Below are 22511 nucleotides of genomic sequence, written 5' to 3'. Positions count from 1 at the left end.
TGGTCATCTCCTGTACTGTGTCCGCAGTCTCTGGTCATCCCTGTACTGTGTCCGCAGTCTCTGGTCATCTCCTGTACTGTGTCCGCAGTCTCTGGTCACCCCTGTACTGTGTCCGCAGTCTCTGGTCATCTCCTGTACTATGTCTGCAGTCCATTAGTTCAGAATTTTTTTTTCCTGTTTTCTGCCTCTAAAACCTAGGTGCGTCTTATGGTCAGGTGCGTCTTATGGAGCGAAAAATACGGTATACCTTGTTTTTTTCAGGACAAATTGGGCTTTCATTTGATGGTAAATGATTTTTTTTTATTATCAAAAGGAAAACTGGCCCAAAATAGTGAAAAAAAAATATTTTTTTAAAATTTAGCTGTGTTTCTTGTTACTACCATAACCTACCATCAAAGAACAACCCAAAATAAATTTTCCATCTCTTGACGATCGCAGCGATACCATATATGTGTATGTTGTTTGTACCCATAGTACAGCCCAGAAACAATACTGCGCATTTTGTGGTTTTTTTTTTTTTTTACCTAAAAACACAGGCACGAACAACAAAAAAAAAAAAATCCTGACCTTTTGACCTTGACCCAAACTCTTACCCTGGCACTGAACTAGATCAAACCTTGATCCAGGTGTTTTTTCACTATTTTTTTATATTTATTTATGTCTCCCTTTTTTTTTCACAAACATTTTTTTTCCTTCTATGCCAGGAGTTGAAGAGATATAATGTATCTCTCTCCTCCATTCAGAGGGAAGAGGAAAAAAACAAAAAACACAAGGGGGCAAGGCTGTACAGTGACTGAGCACTGTGATAGCCAATCAGAGGCTATCACAGTGATCATGTGACCCAGAATCGGGAGTCCCAGGTCCCGATCGTTAGAACGGGTCCCAGGGCTCACACTGACACTGCACAAAGCCAGGTACGCAAATATGTGGCCCCATGGAAAAAAGCCCAGTTCTGTGAGGCCGCATATTTGTGTTACGGTGGCGTCAAGGGGTTAATGTAACCTATGAACTGTACAACTCAGTTGAACAACAAACTGAAATCTTTCAAGGGGGGAGTGAACATGAAAAACTAAAATAATATGGTTGCATATGTGTGCACACCCTTAAACTAATACTTTGTTGAAGCACCTATAATTTGATTCCAGCACTCAGTCTTTTTGGGTATGGGTCTATCAGCATAGCACATCTTGACTTGGCAATATTTGCCCACTCTTCCTTGCAAAAACAAACACTCCAAATCTGTCAGATTGTGAGAGCATCTCCTGTGCACAGCCTTCTTCACATCACCTCACATATTTTCAATCAGATTCAGGTCTGGGCTCTGCCTGGGCCATTCCAAAACTTTCATCTTCTTCTGGTGAAGCCATTCCTTTGTTGATCTGGATGTATGCTTTGGGTTGTTGTCATGCTGAAAGATGAAGTTCCTCTTCATGTTCAGCTTTCTAGCAGACGCCTGAAGGTTTTGTGCCAATATTCACTTGTATTTGGAACTGCTGATAATTCACTTTACCTTGATTAAGGCCCCAGTTTCAGCTGAAGAAAAACAGCCCCAAAGCATGATGCTGCCACCACCATGCTTCACTGTGGGTATGGTGTTCTTTTGGTGATGTGCAGTGTTGTTTTTGCACCAAACATATCTTTTGGAATTATGGCCAAAAAGTTCAACCTTGATTTCATCAGACCATAACACATTTTCCCACATGCTTTCGGGAGACTTCAGACATGTTTTTGCAAAATTTTGCCAGCTTGGATGTTTTTCTTCGTAATAAAAGGCTTCCGTCTTGCCACTCTACCCTATAGTCCAGACATATAAAGAATACAGGAGATTGTTGTCACATGTACCACACAGCCAGTACTTGCCAGATATTCCTGCAGCTCCTTTAATGTTGCTGTAGGCCTCTTGGCAGCCTCCCAGACCAGCTTTCTTCTCGTCTTTCCATCAATTTTGGAGGGACGTCCAGTTCTTGGTAATGTCAATATTTTAGTTTTTTTTATGTTTACTACCCCCCTAAAAGATTTCAGTTTGTTTTTCAATTCAGCTGTACAGTTTATAGGTCAGATTAAAAGGTGGAAAAGTTCTGAAATGATTCATCTTAGTCTCATTTTTTTACATCACAGAAACCTGACATTTTAACAGGGGTGTGTAGACTTTTTATATCCACTGTAGTATGTGCTAGACTATATGGGCTATATGGAGCTAATGCAGATGGTGGACTGCAAGGCAGATAGAGGGCAGTGTCTGAATCAGGGACGGACTGACCATTTGGAAACTCAGGCACTGCCCGAGGGCCCGGGGTCAGTAGGGGGCCCCATGAGATGCCCCTGGTACCTTTTTCATAGGCTTTGAGTTTGGGCAAGGACACAGAGGCCCCATGATCCCCTATTGCCCGGGGGCCCCATGATTTGTCAGTCCGCCCCTGGTCTGAATCAGACTACCCACTAGACCCATGCATGTCTTAAACTGTTATGCCTACCCCTCCTAGCTCTAAACACAGCGTCTAACATGCGTAAGTGCTAAACAGGCCATCTAGTGCATTGAATGGGAATTGAATTAGAATTTGGGATTTATAAGTTTGCTGCACATTATATACCTATTGCAGAGCTTGAATTGTATCCATTGGTGATATCTTTTAAAAAGCCTTATTAATGTTTTAATTTTACAAGTCCTTTAAAAGGAAGGAAATTCCATTTACATGAATTGAGTTCAGGGCATGGATAGTCATTACTCTCTCTGGCCAGGTGGAACATGCACAATATATCTGTGAAACACAAGAAAAGCACAAGATGTAATCACTGTCCTACTGTCATCACCAACAACTCCACTATCACTCCCGCCCCGCAAGCCAAAGTCCTTGGTGTCATTCTTGAGTCGAACCTCTCCTTCCAACCGCATGTCAAATCACTCACAAACACATGCAGGCTCCATCTCCGCAACATTGCCAAGATACGTACCTTCCTCACCCTTGACACCACCAAACTTCTAGTACACTCCCTCATCATCTCATGCCTTGACTACTGTAATTCTCTTCTCACCGGCCTACCCAAGTGCAGGCTCTCCCTGCTCCAGACCATCCTGAACTCAGCGGCTAGACTCATCCACCTCACCACCCGCTCCACCTCTGCCACCCCCCTCTGCCTCTCCCTCCACTGGCTCCCGATTGCCCAACGCATCAAATTTAAACTCCTAACTCTGACCTACAAAGCCGTTCACAACACTGCCCCTGACTACCTCACCAAACTGATCCCCAAGTACCGCCCTACCCGTACCCTTCGCTCCTCACAGGACCTCCTTCTATCCTGCTCCCTGGTCTCCTCCTCCCATGCACGACTGCAGGACTTCTCCAGGTCCTCCCCCATCCTCTGGAACTCACTGCCCCAATCCATCAGACTGTCGCCTTCCCTCTTCACATTCAGGCGCTCCCTCAAAACCCATCTCTTCAGGGAAGCCTACCCCACCCTCACCTAACGGCCATTCTCCCTCTTTCCTCCCACCCCTCATTCCCCTCAGCCACTTCCTACTGTACCTTTACCCCCTCCCTCCTAGATTGTAAGCTCGAAAGAGTAGGGCCCTCTTACCCCTCGTACGTTGTTTGTTGTTTTTGTACTGTGCCATGTATTGTCCCCCCTATTGTACAGCGCTGAGCAAACCCTCTGGCGCTATATAAACTCGAAGTAATAATAATAATAATAATAATAATACCCAGGTTGTAACAGCGAGCACATGGGGATGGCTGCATCAGGGGTTTGCAATTCTATTGGCAACACTAATGGGGAGATCCAGGTATGTAGGTTAGTGAATTCTTCCCTTATTAAAAAAAAAAAAGTCACAAGCCTGGGCATTCAAGTCATCACTTAAAAAGAAAAAAAAAAACTACATAATCAGTAATTTGCTTCATTGAAAAATGTGAACACTGCATGTTAAAAAGATTAGTCAATTGTGTATTGGAACTGTGTGACTATTTCAGCTTTGAGGAAGGGAGCATGGCTCCCGAAATGCGATAGCATTTATATTAGCAGGTTCCAGGATGGGACCCCATGATCCAACACGGTTATACTGTATGCCTGATTGCACAGTTGGTTTGTGAGTACCCATTTGTATTTCATATATAATAAAACTCATTTATAATGGTAATGCACGAGGAGCGTGCACCCTCTTTAGTGTTTATTTAGTGTTTTGAGGATTTCCCAAGACTTTTGTCGTGAATTTGTATCCAGCATCCTGATTTGAGCACTGATGTGATTTGCATAGAGATAAAGGGAGCTAAATTTGTACAAATATAGAATTTTCATTTAACAGTCAATCTGGGGTCAACCTCCTCCTGACCAGTGAGTATGATATCATCAAAATGATGAACAGTGAAGAAAAAGGGAGCCAATAAAATTTTTTTGGAGGAAAAAAAAAAAAATTTACATGTAATTTCAGCTGCCTATAACTCTGAATCAATTGCTTTGAAATGAAGTTTTCAATGAAGGTAATCTCTGATGCTCAGTTTGAAATTCTGAGATTTGTAACAGATTGGCATTAACAGTCAGAATTTTAAAAGAAATTTAGCTTGGAATTGTATAAAGTATAAAAAAAAAATGAAAGCCATAGAACACCTTTTCTCTGTAGGTTCTTGTTGACGGGTCTGTCGCATCTTGGATTTGCTTACCCACTGCAAAAATAAATACATGTTGCAGGTTAACAGTGTTAATCATAAAGCTTTTATTCCTAATAACTCACGCAGAACATTGTCCAATATTGTGCAATTGACTTTTTGTGCATAGCCAGCTAGCTAGCCACTTAGTGAATGCAGAAATTATAGGTAAGGAACCTAAAGTTCACTCACCAGAGGGAATAAGAAGACAGCCCTCAAAGATTCCTTCATAAATGTATTTAACAGAAAAAAAATTATCTTAAATAATGGGTTCCTCCTTTGTTTGAGATATGTCTTTTTCTGACTTTCTGCGATGGTATGTGAACTCTTTTCTTGTATGTACTCCATAAGCCTGTTACCTTTTCCAACGCTGTAAAACTCCATAAAGCTTTATATAAAACAAATTAAAAAAAAAAAAAGGCATACTTGGACTGACTCTTTATACCTTTAGCTACGATCTGAAAATCTGGAATCGCTAATGAATTTTAGCATGTGTGGGCAAGTTATGTGCACTTGTCAGAAATCCTTATGGGGACTGGAGTTTGGATCAGTTTCATAACAAAAGTGATGAGGCACTAGGGCTTGGGTACATAACCAATATAAAAAAAAAATTAAAAAAAAAAAAGCAAATAGAGAAAACGTGTAGATAATATGCAGAGGAGGTGCAAGAAAAATGTGAAGACAATATGCAGAGGAGGTGTAAGAAAAGCAGTTATATGAAAAGATACACTTTTAACATTTTGTAGTAATGAAAGGATTTGTATCTCACTGCTATTTTCTGCTTCCAGTACTGGCTGCATCTTGATATGCTCAGCATCATACACCTCCATCTTTCCAGTGGCTTTATTCAGAACCCCAATAAAATACCTGACAAATAATTAAAAGAAAACAAGCATTTAACATTATCTCTCAAGACTGATATGCCACAGGCAGCTTTCGAACAATTTATCTGATGTTTCTACCTTAAAGCAGAACTTTACCCATAACTAAATAAAATATTTTTTAGCAAGAATACATTCCACATTAACAATTATGCTATCAAAATTTGTGTGTGCTGTAAATTGCCTCCAGCATTGCTCCCGTTCCTTCTTGCTGGAGGCTGCCATTTGGCTGAAGCCCAGTGCAGCAGTAAACCTTTAGGCTGTCAGCAGATCAGTCCTGAAAAATAGAAAGCAACTGAGAATGTGAAGAGCAGGGTGAAGCAGTGTATTACTGGGTTTAAACAGTATAGGCATACGTATTTTTAATGTTGTACATAGCCATACCAGCAAAAGAGGCCAATCTAAAGTGATCTAAAACGAACCCCAATAAAGTCCAGTACTAGGACTGCTGCTGATGTTCGAGTAGATAGATGTAATGCCAGGAAAAGTCAAGTGCCTGGGTATTTCCTACAGCTGCTCCATGTGACCACCTGAACCAGGATGGAACTAGGATTTATACCATAACCAAGAAGGAGTGCTCATGGATACCCCAAAGATGAGTTAAATAAAATAAATCGGAAACCAAGGGTAAGGCTGCACGGTGTCCTATATAACCAAAGTCCTGATTCAAAAGATAAGTGGCCAAGCTCCCAATAGATTGATTGAATAAAAATGCACTGGATCTGTATACCCAGGGAGAAGGGCAGCCATTGTCACTCTGTGTTCCAAGTCGGAAGCCCGGGTTATGAGAAGTGATGTCGCAGGAGATCGGAAAAAAATGACCGAAGGACCTAGAGACATGTCAGGGCCCTGCAAAGGATGCGATGTCATTGGTCATCCTAGCAACTTGTTTCGGGGTGTGGCCCTTTTCTCAAGTGAACCAGCAGGACTTATTTTTCTGACTAAAGTTCCAATTTAAAACTGGAGAGAAAAAAAAAAGTGCCTTGACTATCCTTGCACTGCACTAGAAGGTAAGTGGAGTCAGGTGGAGCCAAAGTACTGCTGCTGCAGCAACAACTAACAATTTGCATACTTTATGCCTATCTAACCTAATACGCACAAAGTTGCCTAAAAATGAACAGTAGAAGACAGTAAACTAGAAGCTGTGTATTACATTTGTTTTCACTCTAGATGACATTGACATAATACACTAGAGCCTACGCTTCCCTTCCATACTTACTGCTACTGTAGATAATACAGCAGACATTAGCATCTAATACAATAAGAACACAACAAATGAGTTGTGTCGCTTAAAAGCAAGAATGCATTCCCACTTCGGGCTAGTTCACACCAGACGCAGTTGAATGAATTTTTTTTCTGCATCAAAAATGCATGCACAGGGTTTTTGATGTACTCCAATAGCCCTACTTCACACCTATGCAGTCAGTTCCATTCAGTTTCCGGTGCAGAAAAAAAAATAATGTATCCAGAACACATCTGAAGTGTGTGTTTGTGGTGTGAACTGGCCCACAGAGTGCAATACAACTACATACATTATACTAGCTGCAGAGGAATTCCCAAGTCTTGGGATTCACTGTGTACAGGTATGAAGGGGGCTCTCTGCAGATAACATTTCCATCCAGATAAAGCAAGATGCGGTTACAGGTTACTTGTAGTGATCACACTGCACAGACTCTAGTCTGGGCAACATACCAACTGCTGAAGAGGATTTCTTGGGTTTCATGATTCAGGGCAGGCTCTGCATATAACCCTTTCCAATCCAGAAACTAGCTCTACAGAAGTTGTGTGCCATGTATATCTGTCTAGGTCAGTCAGTGGGACTTGTGGGGGGGGGGCTGGGTGTCCACAGACAGGAAGTCTGCCAGCTGCAATGCTCTTTAATAGAAATTCAAAGGCATACAGGCTGGAGTGTGAGAAATTTAACCACTTTACCACAGTACATTTTTGAACAGCAAAGTGGAAGAAGATTATTTTTGTAGAGCCATTTATAAAATCACCCTCAAGCGGCAAGTGCACCTGTTAATGGCTGTGAACCAAGACAACATTGTGTGGCTCGGTTCACAGATACAGTATACAGAGTTGACTCAAGCGGGTACGTACCATGTGAACACTGTTATGACCACAGTAATCACAAATGAACAGTGTAGTGTTTACATTGGAGAGCCCACACCCTCCCTTTACAACGTAGAAAGGAGGAACTAATGAATGAAGGCCTCATTCATTCAGTACTTCCAGAGCAGCAGATGTTCAAGGTTGTGGGATTGAGCCCCCCCTGTATATACTATATTGTCAAAAGTACTGGGACACCCCTCCATATCATTAGATCTATGGCCACAGGTATATAAAATCAAGCAGCTAAGCATACAGACTGCTTCCACAAACATTTGGGAATGAATGGATTGCTCTCAAGAGCTCAGTGAATTCAAGTGTGGTACCGTGATAGGTTGTCACCTGTGCAAGAAGTTGATCCATTAACCTTCCTTGCTACTAAATATTCCACAGTCAACTGTTAGTGGTATTATAACAAAGTGGAAGCAACTGGGAACAACAGCAACTCAGCCACAAAGTGGTGGGCGATGTAAAATTGGCAGGGTCAGCGCATGCTGAAGCACACAGTGAGCAGAAGTCGCCAACTGTCTTCTAAAGACCTCCAAACTTCAGATTAGCACAACACTGTGGGGAGAGCTTCATAGAATGTGTTTCCATGGCCGCGCAGCTGCATCCAAGCCTTAAATCACCAAGTGCAATGCAAAGCGTCAGTGCAATGCAATGCAGTGGTGTAAAGCACACCGCCACTGTACTCTAGAGCAGTAGGGACGTGTTCTCTGGAGTGACCTATCATGCTTCTCTGTCTGGCCTTCCACTGGATGTGTCTGGGTTTGGTGGCTGTCAGAACAATACTTGCCCGACTGCATTGTGCCAAGTGTAAAATTTGGAGTAGGGGGATTATGGTGTGGGGTTGTTTTTCAGGGGTTGGGCTTGGTCCCTTAACTCCAGTGAAGGGAACTCTTAATTGTGTCAGCATACCAAGACATTTTGAACAATTTCATGCTCCCAACTTTATGGGAACAGTTTGGGGATGGCCCCTTCCTGTTCCAACATGACTGTGCACCAGTGCACAAAGCAAGGTCCATAAAGAAATGGATGAGCAAGTTTAGGGTGGAAGAACTTGACTGGCCTGCACCGAGTCCTGACCTCAACCCGATAGAACACCTTTGGGATGAATTCGAGTGGAGACTGCGAGCCAGGCCTTCTCGTCTGACATCAGTGCTTGACCTCAAAAAAATGCGCTTCTGTAAGTAGTCAAACATTCCCATAGACACACTCCTAAACCTTGTGGACGGCCTTCCCAGAAGAGTTGAAGCTGTCATAGCTGCAAAAGGCGGGGCCAACTCAATACTGAACCCTATGGGCTAAGACTGGGATGCCATAAAACTTCATGTGCATATAAAGGCAGGCATCCCAATACTTTTGGCAATATAATGCATTTCAGCCATATCCTGACTCTGCAGTGACCTACAGTATTTCACAGAAGTGAGTACCCCCCTCACATTTTTGTATTTTATTATATCTTTTCATGTGACCACACTGAAGAAATGACACTTTGCTACAATGTAAAGTAGTGAGTGTAGAGCTTGTATAACACTGTAAACTTTGCTGTCCCCTCAAAATAATTCAACACAGCCATTAATGTCTAAACCACTGGCAACAAAAGTAAGTACACCCCCCAGTGAAAATGTCCAAATTGGGCCTAATTAGCCATTTTCCGTCCCTGGTGTCATATGACTCGTTAGTATTACCACTCGTTAATGTGATAAGGACTCAGGTGTGAATGGGGAACAGGTGGGTTAAATTTGGTGTTATCGCTCTAACTCGATCATACTGGTCACTGTAAGTTCAACATTGCACCTCACGGCAAAGATCTCTCTGAGGGTCTGAAAAAAAGAATTGTTCCTCTTCATAAAGATGGCCTAGTCTATAAGAAGACTGCCAAGACCCTGAAACTGAGCTGCAGCACAGTGGCCAAGACCATACAGCGGTTTAACAGGACAGGTTCCACTCAGAACAGGCCTCGCCATGGTCGACCAAAGAAGTTGAGTGCACGTGCTCAGCATCATATTATTAAGGTTTTCTTTGGGAAATAGATGTATGAGTGCTGCCAGCATTGCTGCAGAGGTTGAAGGGGTGGGGGTGGGGTCAGCCTGTCAGTGCTCAGACCATACGCCTCACACTGCATCAAATTGGTCTGCATGGCTGTCGTCCCAGAAGGAAGTCTCTTCTAAAGATGATGCACAAGAAAACCCGCAAACAGTTTGCTGAAGACAATCAGACTAAGGACATGGATTACTGGAACCATGTCATGTGGTCTAATGAGCCCAAGATAACCTTATTTGGGTCAGATGGTGTCAAGCGTGTGTGGCGGCAACCAGGTGAGGAGTACAAAGATAAGTGTGTCTTGCCTACAGTCAAGCATGGTGGTGGGAGTGTCATGGTCTGGGGCTGCATGAGTGCTGACGGCACTGGGGAGCTACAGTTCATTGAGGGAACCATGAATGCCAACATGTACTGTGACATACTGAAGCAGAGCATGATATCCTCCCTTCGGAGGGCAGGGCAGTATTCCAACATAACGACCCCAAACACACCTCCAAGATGACCACTGCCTTGCTAAAGAAGCTGAGGGTAAAGGTGATGGACTGGCCAAGCATGTCTGCAGACCTAAACCCTATTGAGCATCTGTGGGACATCCTCAAATGGGAGGTAGAGGAGTGCAAGGTCTCTAACATCCACCAGCTCCGTGATGTTGTCATGGAGGAGTGGAAGAGGACTCCAGTGGCAACCTGTAAAGCTCTGGTGAACTCCATGCCCAAGAGGGTTAAGGCAGTGCTGGAAAATAATGGTAGCCACACAAAATATTGACACTTTGGGCCCTGTTTGGACATTTTCACTTAGGGATGTACTCACTTTTTTGCCGGCGGTTTAGACATTAATGGCTGTGTGTTGAGTTATTTTGAGGGAACAGCAAATTTACACTGTTATACAAACTGTACACTCACTACTTTACATTGTAGCAAAGTGTTATCTCTTCAGTGTTATCACATGAAAAGATAGAATAAAATATTTACAAAAATGTGAGGGGCGAACTCCCTTCTGTGAGATACTGTATACAGAATGTATTTCAATTGTTTATCCTTTTGCTCAGTACAAAATAAAATCAGGAAATCACAAGAAAAAAAGGGGTACTAAAAGGACAGGAAGAAACATCAGTCTACAAATCTGTAGTATAGAAAAATATTCTTCTGTATTTCTTTAGATGGACAAGTTCATTGGTCATCCCATTGTGGTCATAGGCAATAGCTGCTGGCTGCAGGTGTCAGTGAGGGAGAGTTCTGAGCAAGTTTGAACTCTCTGGCAACTGAGGCATTTGTTATTGAACCCCTGCAGCACCCTCAGACAAGTGGAAACCCTAAACCTAGTGTGGGAACAGGAGTCTGATTAAATCAGGCACAAAGTCAGAATGTATACACCTTTGTGGGGCAGTTTTTGAGTGGACAAGAGAGAAATCAAGTCATAAGAATGTGTTTCAGGAAAACTAGTTACATATGTACTACTTTGACAAATCATATGGTTCAATATAATGGGCTACTAAAGCCAGGTTGGAAAGGACTGAGTTGAACACACTGCCCTAGTCTTGCTGCAGGCCACCCAGGTTGGAACCACCGCTGTTGAGGAGCAGATGAGCCACATATGGTACCGAGCGTAACTACTGCACTAGAGGAGCAGTGAGAGACGGAGAAGAAGTTCTTGGAGTTCTTACGTGCCGGTGAAGCCTGCAAAAACAAATTCTACTGACTCAATGCTTAAGCATAGAGTCCACAGGTTCTGGAGAGTGTGTGAACACTCGAGGGGGGGCACAGCACAAGAGATTGATGCATGTGAAGCAGTGGAGATTTGGCACATCAGCACAAGTATTTGGAAGATTGCACAAAATTCTATTTAAGCACTAGCACTTTGTTACAAAGATTGCATAAAAGCACTTTAATGTTCATTATGATGTTTAACCGCATGCCGCCCAGCCACTGTAGATATACGGTGGCAGGGCGGCACTCGCAGGCAAAACCACGTTTTAAAACGTGTTTTGTAAACAAATAGGGGGCGCGCGTGAGGCACGCCGCCGCCCTATCTGTCCCGCCGATCACCGCCGCAGATGTGAGTCGCCGGTTCACAGCCGTTCCTTAGCGGCTGTTTCCTGGCGATCGGCGGCAAACAGTGACAGACAGCACAGCTGCAGTAGCTGAGCTGTCTGTCACTTCCCTGTCAGCTCGAGGATGAGCTGATTGAGAAAGAACAGTTTCTCTTTCTCGATCAGCCTTGTCCCGTCCAGTACACACCCCGCCCCCTAGTAAAACACTCCCCTCACTCTTATAACCCTTCCCTGCAAAATAAAGTTAACCCCTTCCTCCCCATTGCCATTAGTACAGTGTCAGTGTTTTTTTTTTTTGCACTGATCACTGTATTAGTGTTTTTGGGGATGTCAGTGACCCCAAGTCAGTACCCCCCAATGTCAGAATGTCCGCTGCAGTCCCGCCATAAGTCGCTGGTCGCTGCTATAAGTCCCTGATCGCCGCCATAATTCACTGATCGCCGCCATTATTAGTATAAAAAAAAAACTAAAAATCCCAGTATCTTTCCCGCCATTTGTAAACGCTATAACTTTCACGTAAACCAATTAATTTACACGTATTGGGGGTTTTTTTTTAGCAAAGACCTGTCGCAGAATGCATTTTGGCAGAAATTTATGACTAAGTTTGAATTTTGCATTTTTTTTTTACTGGACATGTTTTATAGCAAAAAGTCCAAAATATTGTTTTTTTTTTCTTCAAAATTGTCAGCCTTTTTTTTTTTATAGCGCAAAAAATAAAAACCGCACAGGTGATCAAATACCATCGAAAGAAAGCTCAATTTGTGAGGAAAAAAAGGATGTAAATTTCATTTATGTACCATATTGCATGACCGCGCAATTGTCCGTTAAACTAGCGCAGTGCTGTATAGCAGAAAAATGGCGTAAATTGCAGTATTTATACCATAGTTTGTAGACACTATAACTTCCACACAAAGCAATCAATATACACTTATTGGGATTTTATTTACCAAAAACATGTAGCAGAATACATTTTGGCCTAAATTTATAACCAACTTTGAGTTTACTATATATTTTTTATAGCTGAAAGTAAAAAATATTGTTTTTCTTCAAAATTTTTGGCCTTTTTTGTTTATAGCGTGAAAAATAAAAAGCGCACAGGTGATCAAATTACACCGAAAGAAAGCTCTATTTGTGTGAAAAAAAGGACGTAAATTTCGTTTGGGTGCAGCATTGCATGACCGCGCAATTATCAGTTGAATTAGTGCAGCGCCGAGTAGCAAAAAGAGGCCTGGTCATTAAGGGGGGTAAATCCTCTGGAGCTCAAGTGGTTAAATAATGATTTATTGGAGGATTGCATAGGACAGTGCTGTGAGTTTAGATCTATTTAGTTTCAGGGTTCTAAAACCTTAGAATAGCAGTCCAGTGTTAAAGACACATAGCACTTATACAGCATAATCATTTTTTTCTATATCTGAGTGCGGGTTAGTAGTGAATACAATAGCTGATGGTGGTATCTGATCTCATAAAGCAGTTCAAAGCTTTGAAGATTTTGTCTCCAGAAAAGGTCCTGCTTTTGCACACCTAAAAAATGGTTGATAAAACAGCAGATCTGTATGTAACATTTAATTCTTAGGATTGACTGCACTCAGTGGTTCTATCCAAACAACAGAGGTATACCGCTCAGGCAAACAATCCAGATCAATCCACAACAGGCGCAGGCTCTGGCTCGCCACCACACACGATGCAACAGAAAGAAGGGTCAGCCGCACACCGGAGGATAGATGAATATAGTGTGTATTTATTGATCCATGGGACACACAAAACACCAGGACATGAATACAGGACCTGTTAACGCGTTTCACACGATCTCGTGCTTAATCATAATTGTGTGTCCCATGGATCGATAAATACACACTATATTCGTCTATCCTCCGGTGTGCGGCTGACCCTTCTTCCTGTTACTCAGTGGTTCTATCCGAAGGCCCAAACACCAGCACTTTGTCCTATAGTGGCTGGTGAAATTTGAAAGTTTTTAGGTAAATAAAAAGATGCTTTTAATAACCAAAGCATGATCAACAACAATATATTCTTGTGGAAACCACACTTACAATTCGTGCCATCTATTTTAGTTATGGAGTGAATGATTTTGAGAATCACATTTCATTTTGTGCTTTATTCATCTAAGAGCACATAATACTATTTGCTGAAACCAGTAATGAGATGAAAGGATATCAGTCAACAGTTTGCTTACTTGCACAGGGGGGTGCTCTTTGCAGTTTCAGTTGAGAAATTATTTCCTACATAACTTAGTCTGTCTGTTTCTGCTGCCTGAGGGAAAAAAAAAAAAAAAAAAAAAAAGCAAAATGACAAAATTAAAATAAATATCACAAGATTAGTACATTCTGATTTTTATCAAGCACAGCTTCAGAGTGCCAAAATATGGGCTATCATTCACTTTCAGGTGCCCCTCATGTTGCTTCATTTACAAATACTACTACTTAGTGTGTTACTACCTGTAGATGGCCAGACCAAGGGGAAAATGGAAGAGATCTCTTCCATGGGTACAATTAGGTTAGGGCCAGCTTGGAAGTTGCACTGCAGATCAAAGCATTGACTTCTTAATGACCAAAGCCTTCTTGCTGAACAAAGCCTTTTTAATCAGGCTTCAACACAGAATTCTTTATAGAAGTAAACAAATAATCTGTTAATTAGTGAAGTATATAGTGCCCTCTATGGCTAGTATTTATCCATACAATGTTGAGATAGGAGTTGTAATCAAAGTGGAACTCAAATCAATTCAAATCAATGTGGAAAATGAAAAAGTTTTCTCATAGCTTTGATTATAGTGGGGAGGGTTAGAGCCCCTACCATGTTTTTGCTGTCTGTATCCTTGTTGGGAAGGAAGTCTCACTTCCTGTTCCAGTAGTCAAGACATGCAAGAAAAATATGCCTTAATGTGACATGTGCTTTGCTATGCAGGGTAACTAGGCAGGTTACAACCTTCCTTTCTCTCCCCTGCCACTTTCTTGGGCTGCAGGCAATGAAGCGTGACTCTCCTTTTTTCAACATGGCGGGGCTGGGGCTTGGTGGTTAGCTGCTTAGGCACTCAACACTAATACACATGGCATCCTACTTTCTCTCCCAGCAGTAAACGGCCAAAGCACAGATGAACTTTAAAAATGCTACATTTTTAGGTGTCCACACACCATCATACCAAAATTTTTTGCCTTTTTGTTTCTGGGGTTTTGTCATCTTCATTCCTATACAAAGTGAAACGTACATCCTTGGGGGTCTGAATATTTCCATTGGCAAACTGAACTGGGGGAAAAAAAAAAAAAAAGACAGATAAACACAGAGAAATAATAATTAAATAAAAGTGAAGGTAACTTAAGTATTTGTTTCTCATAAGTTTAAAATGAATATGGACGACTTTAGCCATAGTGTGCAATAATACTGCTAATGGAAAATAACATGGTGGTAGGTCTAATTTGTTTATGTTAAGCGATAATAATGCAACAGTTTATCATGCACAGAATTTCAAACACATTATCCATTTTTTTTATTGGGGGGGGGGGGGGATATAAATGATGAGGTGTCAATACTTAAAATGACCTTACATTTTCCATAGCTGATGCTTTAAAAGCGCTGAAGTTGCACAATTTCAAAGACGCATCTCAGTGCGACTTCGAGGTGTGACTTGACAGACATCTGTGTGAATTCTTGCACAGATGTCTATGCAAGTCGCACGTGAAATCACAAAAAAATAGTGCAGGAACTACTTTCAAAATCTGTGCGACACACAGTGTCGGAGTCCCACCAATTTGAACAGTTCCTTTGCCAACAATAGGTTGCGATTCTGAAACGGTCAAATCAAATGACAAGACACACCTGTGTGAACCAGGGCTTATAGGTCAACAGTTTAGAGCTAACCATGAGCAATGGCTCAAGAATTATTACGCTCACTCCAGCATGCACCGCAATATGTTACATGTGTAGCGCAACTGACATTTTTGAATGACAATTGCTCAGTTATGCAACACTGCCCAAATGAAAATTTTTTTTTTGTTTTGTTTTTTTTTTTTACATAAATATAGCTTTTTGCTAAATAAAAAAAAAAAAAAAAAAAAAAAAAAAAAAAGACTGAAAATTTTTATAAAAAAGGGAATTTTTCTTCATTTGTTATAAAATGTTGCAAATAAAGAATCCTTAGTCTAAATTTAGAATACATTTTGGCCTAAATTTATATTGGTAAAAATAACCCAAAAGAGTGTATATGATTTAGTCTGTAGGGAAGTTATAGAGTGCACAAATACAGGGATGTTCGATTCCTTTTGCCCAGCACATGTAGTGTCGGGCAGGTAGTTATTTTCTACCTTTAGCCCTGCTGTGGGCAAGCAGCGGGCTCATCTATCAGGTGGAAGCACTGCCTCCCGATTGCCTCCACACAGTGCCAGCCTCCCCCACCCCGCATGAGGTCTCGAGCGCCGCTTGCCCATCTACGGGCCCAGGTCCAGCTCACCGCCGTCGGCTACAGGGGAGGAAGGAGAGCGGACACGTCCACTCCCCTCCCCTTCTTGTCCTGACGTCAGAAGTGACGTTGAGAGATTCCCAGCCATGAAAGAATGTAATGCGGTGCCACGTGCACTGCATTACATTTGGTGGAGGACAGGGGAGATATACAGGGTCTTTCAGACCCTGGATGCCTCAAAGAGAACCTGTTGCCAAAATATCCCAAAAAAATCATCATATAGGGGACTTTGTCCCCTATGATGATAAAAAAAAAAAATATTTTTTTATTGTAAAAAAATGAAAGTTACACCCAAGCATATACCATCCCCCCCTCAAAAAAAAATTGAAGCCCTTCACATATACACAAGTGCAAACATAAATGCACACGCTGGGGTGCCTATGCATTTAAACGTCAACTGCGATACACATCACATGTCGCCACGTGTGCCAGAACGAGAGCAATAATTCAAGCACCAGACCACCTCTGTAATGCTAAACTGATGACCTATAAGGAGTTTAAAAAGTGTCGACCTATAGAAAATATAGGGTACTGAAGTTCGTCACCATTTCACGAGCACACACAAATTTAAGGTTTGACAAGTTGGATATCTATTTACTCGCTGCAACCTCATCTTTTATATTTTACAATAAAAAAGGGTAATTTATTGCTCTTTTTGTGCCCTAAAATTAACTTACTTGAATTTTTTACTGAAATTTTTGGAAAGTAGACATCCCAAGGGATTTAACAAGGTACATGGTGAGTTTTTTGAAGTTGTCATTTTTTCTGTTACAATTTTTTTGAATATGAAGTTACCAGTGCAGTTCAGTATCATAACTGGTGTGGCAGTGATCAGGGACACTGGCTGGTGACAGTATGTAAAAAAAAAAAAAAACAAAAAAAAAAACACACCACAATAATACTTAACGAACGGAATACATTTTTTTTTTTTTTTGCAGCACACTTTAAATCATATACTGTGCTGTGTTGCACTGCAGGTGTACTGGGGTGCCATTTAAAATGAATTCTACATTACTAATAAAATTGGGTTTCAGTCCTCTTCTGATAGTTTAGAAACCCCTACTTTGTTAAAGCTGGCCATTCAGTGTTCGATTTTTGCTCAAATCGTCACATGAAAATTTTGAAAAATTGCTTTTCAGAATACTCATTCTTGCAACAGTGTCAGCTAATTCTGGTCAAAAGCCCTAAAAATATCGTCACCATTCTTAGAAACTGGAACCAAGGCTCCAAAAACGAATATTTAAGATCAAAATTCTACTGTGTATGGTCAACTTTATATAAGTGCCAGTGTCAACAGGCAAATTTTGACTGCCTCAGAACTGCTTCTTTGCACATAAGAGCTGAAGCAGGTCAAATGCAAGTCAACTGCACCTACAATAACTTTTGAATGACTTTAGAAACTTCCAAACTGACATCAAAAGCATGCAGCATTTGCCAATCAAAACCAACAAACACTCTAAAAATGCTGGCAGGCTGCCAAGTCTCTCCTTTATAGAAAATAAAGGAGGTGTAGCAGTGTTTTCAGTGACTCTGTTGTAACCACTGAAGATGAATTTCTCCACAATGCCTACAGCTTATAGGATTTGTTTTAAAGTGCCCTGTTTGTTCTGAGTATGTAAATATTTTAAGTGCATAGTCTGGGTACAGGTTCATTTTAAAATAATACTGATTATGTTTAACGTTATCCCGTCTGAAGGGTTAACTGGTTACCTGCAGTGGCACCATGCAAAGAATTTCCACCAAGTGCCACTCCCTTACATTCCTAGGGGTCCATCATGATTATGAGCTGCCTCACTGGCCAATAAGAACTTGCAGGAGGTGGGAGGAGTAGACAAGCTTCAGCACTTTGAGAAAGGGGTTAAAAAGAGAAAAAAAAAATCTGCTTTTACAGGCATTTTGGCATTTTTTTTTCAGCCCGTAAAAGCACCTCTAGGTTAGCCTATATGTCCATAAAAAATTAAACCACCAAAGGCGTGTTCAGGAGAGAAGCTGAAGAGCAGGAAGAATGCTGAATGTGCATAGAGACATTTAAGTGCGTTCGAGCGTCGCTGCATTTCAACTAGTACTGCAGCATCAACTGCTTTCTAATTTTATATTTTAATAAGCTTTTTTTTTTTTGTTAAACAGAAGTTTTGTCAGAGTAGAAAACAATGTGGAAATAGGCAGACCTGTTCCAAACAGCATGCAGTGCCTATTTCTCAACTTTTACCCATTTTAGTTTTAAGTAAAGCAACTGTTCTTTGCCACCATCTTCAGAGGTAAGGTCAGTGGTGGAGGGAGTTGCCAAAGGGCCCCAGTAAAAGACCAAATTTGGACCTCCCTTTAACTATTGGCAAAGTGAAAAAAATATGTATTTGTGTTGTTACATATGTAATGTGTTATCGATCTCGTCGTGGTAGTGATGCTCACAACGCCTGTCTGACCCACATCTTCTATAAAGTTCCAAAGGTCTCTTTGACATCAGTACAATAGGCAGAATTATTTCTCATTACTCATTAAGACATGTCATATTTCCCTAATGTAATTTATCTTTTGTCTGAATTGGGGAGGAAAACTGGGCTTATGGTACGTAATGCTGTCATTGCCTGTTTGTTGTGCTGCACTGAGCAATGATTTTGTACCATGGGCCCTGGTCTCTTTTCAAGAATTGAAATTAAATTGAAAGAATTCCAGGTATAGATATTTTATACATAGTTACATTGATCCAATGTAATTATGTATATACCAGTAGACACTACAACGCCAGTGATCTTCAATTGCTTCTGGGTCCAGTGCGGAGTAACTGCCCTTCTGTATTTAGAACACAGGAGATCAGCCCCTTGCCATCAGCACCATTTGCAGAATGCTCTGCATTTTATGAATGAATGCAAAGTGTTCCATGATTGGATGGGATGGAGAGGTGATGTCACCCTCTCCACCTTGTCTAATCAGAGAACACTTTGAATTAATTCAGAAAATTCAAAGCATTCTCTGAACAGAACCTGACCCAAGAACCTAAACGTGGTAGGTAAACACAGCTAAATTGACATTTTTAACCTACATTTTCTAGCAGTTAGTTTCCAGCGTTCAGAAAAGTTTTTCAAATGCCCTGTGTAAGAGCCCTTAGTTTCTTTCCCCGAGTTAAAAGAAACAAAAGTTTCCTTTTAGTTTATTTCGCAAGATAAAAGAAACAGTTTCCTTTAGCTCCAGAAAAAAACCAAAATACCAATAAGTGTGTATTGATTTTAGACGCCAAAACTTTTGTGCACATGTTCTTAGCTGCAAAAAGATGAGCATTTATTATATGACTGCTCACTGCCACCCCAGGATCTCAGGCTAGTGGTGTGCTGTAAGGGACAATTCTCAGATCACTTCCGCATCATCCTATAGCAGAAATACTGCTACAGCGTGGCACGGGTGTGCAAAATCACGTATATATACACATGATTTTGTAGTTCCATTTACAGCCTTGGCTGTAAATCACCCGGGGGGGGGGGGGGGGGGGGGAGAACTGTGTATAAACAACACTGATTTCTCCCGTCAAATCCTGCACACTGCTTTGTATGGCTTTACACAGCAGAGCCATACAATGCAGTGTGCTTACAGTGTGAAGCACACACACAGCGAAGCAGCACACAGTCAACCCTTTGATCGCTCCAGATGTTAATCCCTTCCTGCCCAGTGACATTAGTACAGTGTCAGTGCTTTTTATTCGCACTGATCGGTGCATTAGTTTCACTTGGGATGTTAGTGACACCAAGTACTTTCCCCCCCAGTGTCAGAATGCCCGCCGCAGACCCGCTATAAGTCGCTGATTGCCGCCATTACTAGCAAAAAAAAAAAACCACCAGTATCTATACCGCCATTTGTAAATGCTATAACTTTCACGTAAACCAATTAATTTACATGTATTTGGATTTTTTTTTAAGCAAAGATATGTCGCAGAACACATTTTTGCCTAAATTTATGAAGAAATTTGATTTTTAAAATGTATTTACTGGACACGTTTAACTGGTTCCCAACCGCACTATAGCCAAAGGACAGATACAGCGTGGTTGTGTAATCCTGGAACGACGTCCATGAACGTCATTCCAAGACATGCCCCCCTGAATGCCCCCAGCGGCACGCACCTGGCCTCGCCGGTGATCGCTGTATCCTATGGACACAGCTGATCATGTAGTACAGTGTCCAATGACACAGCGATTACCGGGTAAATACAGTTGCTGGTTATCGGCTGCACTTTCCTCACGTTGTCACAGCATGAGGAAAGTACTGCTGAGAACTGGCGATTGTCAGCGAAGGGATCAGCACTGATGATCAGTGCCCAGCATTGCCCCCCTCCTGTACCCATCAGTGCCACCCAACTGTGGCCGGCAGTGCCACCCAACTGTGCCCCTTAGCAGTGCCAGCTACCTGTGCCACTCAGCAGTGCCGCCCATCAATGCTGCCCAGTAGTGCAGCCTCATCAATGCACATCAGTGAAGGAGAAAAATTACCAGTTTGCAAAATTTTATAATAGAAACGAAAAACTTTTTTTTTCCCAAATTCTTTGCTTTTTTTTTTTGATTATAGCACAAAAAAAAAAAATCACACACACAGCAGTGAGTAAATACAACCAAAAGAAAGCTCTATTTGTGTGAAAAAAAAAAATTACAGTGTTGCATGACCACGCAATTGTCATTCAAAATGTGACAGCACTGAAAGCTGAAAATTGGCCTGGACAGGAAGGGATATAAGTGCCCAGTAAGCAAGTGGTTAATAGCAAAACGTCACAAATACTGTTTATTTTTTTGTTTGCGCTTTTCATTGTTTGTGTTATAAACAGAGGCGATCAAATACCACTGAAAGAAAGCTCTATTCACGGGGAAAAAAAAAAAAAAAAAAAAAAAAGAACACGAGTTTCATTTATGTAGTGTTGCATGACCGGGCAATTGTTAAAGTAACGTAGCGCAAAAAAAAATGGCCTGATCAAGAAGGGGGGGGGGGGTGGGGTAAATCCTCAGGAGGGAAAGTGGTTATGTTTGGATCACCATGTGGCCAACATAAACACAAACTCAAATACTGAACTACACTGCAAGGATTTCCTCATCACATCATTGTCATAGAATAAGATTGGCCCAACATAAAAAAAAACAGCAGTTGATGACAAGCTGATAAAAATACCATCACAATAGTAGCCATAATATACAATGTATCAATCCAAGCCGGTCCTGTGGAAGTAGCCTGTACTGCCTTCATATCACACTGTAACCAGTATAAAGTACAATGTGCCCCTAGCAGCACCGGATCATGTATAAGCAGAGCTGCCTCCTTCCACTGACACTGCTTTGTAATGGATATTGTTGTGTCTTACCGAGTAGAGCTGCCTGCTCCGGGTCCCCCCTGTACTCCCATACTGCCTTAGCAGCCATGTGTACTTCTCACACATGCGCAGTGCTCAGCACTTCCTAGGAAGCCGAGGGGAGAAGAACCGGTTGCAACCAACCAATGGAATGCCAGTTACCAGCAAGAGGCATCTTCCCATCCGAGGAATATCACACAGCGCCACCTAGTGCTTGATAAAGTGTACAGCATTTCCAAAGAAGGTTAGGTTCACACCTATGCAGTTTGATTTGATCACTTTCTGCAGTGCTTTCTGAGGTGCGTTTTTGCACACGCGCTTTTTTTGCCTTTTTTTTGCCAAATTTGTTGTTGGACAGATTACAAAACGCAAAAACGCACTACCTGCTTTTCCGCCTGGTTCACATATCGGCGTTCCTGCGGTCCACGTTTTGCACGGGCACAAGAACCCATTCATTTCAATGGACTCCCGTGCCTCGGGACACGCAGGGAAGAAGTCCTTGCACTTTTGAAAACGCAGCGGGAATCTTGGTTTCCAGTACGGTTGCGATTTCTAGTGCGGGGGCGGCATGCCGTTAGAATTAATGGCACTCACCCGCGGAGCTGCATTCTTCTGTGCGGGTGGTGTGGCTGCACAGATTTACGTGCAGATCCGCAGCAGCACCACCTGCACATATGTGAACATAGCCTTCTGCAGTGTCTCCATTGAAGTCTAAGAACCAAAAATGCCATCTGCTGCATGAAGCAGGGGCGGACTGACCATTTGGAAACTCGGGCACTGCCCGAGAGCCCGGGGTCAGTAGGGGGCCCCATGAGATGCCCCTGGTACCTTTTTAATAGGCTTCTTTGAGTTTGGGCAAGGACACAGGGGCCCCGTGATCCTCTATTGCCTGGGGGCCCCATGAGTTGTCAGTCCTCCCCTGGTATGAAGGCTAGGTTCACACCTATGCAGGTTGTGTTTGAGTAGTTTCTGCGTTTTGCGTTGCGTTTTTGATGCGTTT

At 42.0% G+C, this 22511-nt stretch overlaps 1 protein-coding gene across 1 annotated transcript in view; it reads right to left on the bottom strand.

The window, feature by feature from the left end:
- The window catches only part of POLR1E (RNA polymerase I subunit E), a 50548-nt gene extending 28915 nt beyond the window's left edge, over positions 1-21633 (bottom strand). The window contains exons 1-5 of the mRNA XM_089670910.1: positions 21524-21633; positions 14878-14981; positions 13915-13991; positions 5407-5504; positions 4600-4655 (exon numbers count right to left, since the gene is read on the bottom strand). Coding sequence (XP_089527036.1) covers positions 4600-4655; positions 5407-5504; positions 13915-13991; positions 14878-14981; positions 21524-21581 — 393 coding nt within the window. The 5' untranslated portion in view covers positions 21582-21633. The remainder of the gene's footprint in view (positions 1-4599; positions 4656-5406; positions 5505-13914; positions 13992-14877; positions 14982-21523) is intronic.
- Between the last annotated feature and the right edge of the window lie 878 nt (positions 21634-22511).

Source organism: Staurois parvus, unplaced genomic scaffold (genome assembly GCF_062004578.1).
Source record: "Staurois parvus isolate SC_StPar_1 unplaced genomic scaffold, SC_StPar_1.0 ptg000096l, whole genome shotgun sequence".
Classification (NCBI taxonomy): Eukaryota; Metazoa; Chordata; class Amphibia; order Anura; family Ranidae; genus Staurois; species Staurois parvus.
This window is presented reverse-complemented; position numbering and strand designations above follow the sequence as displayed.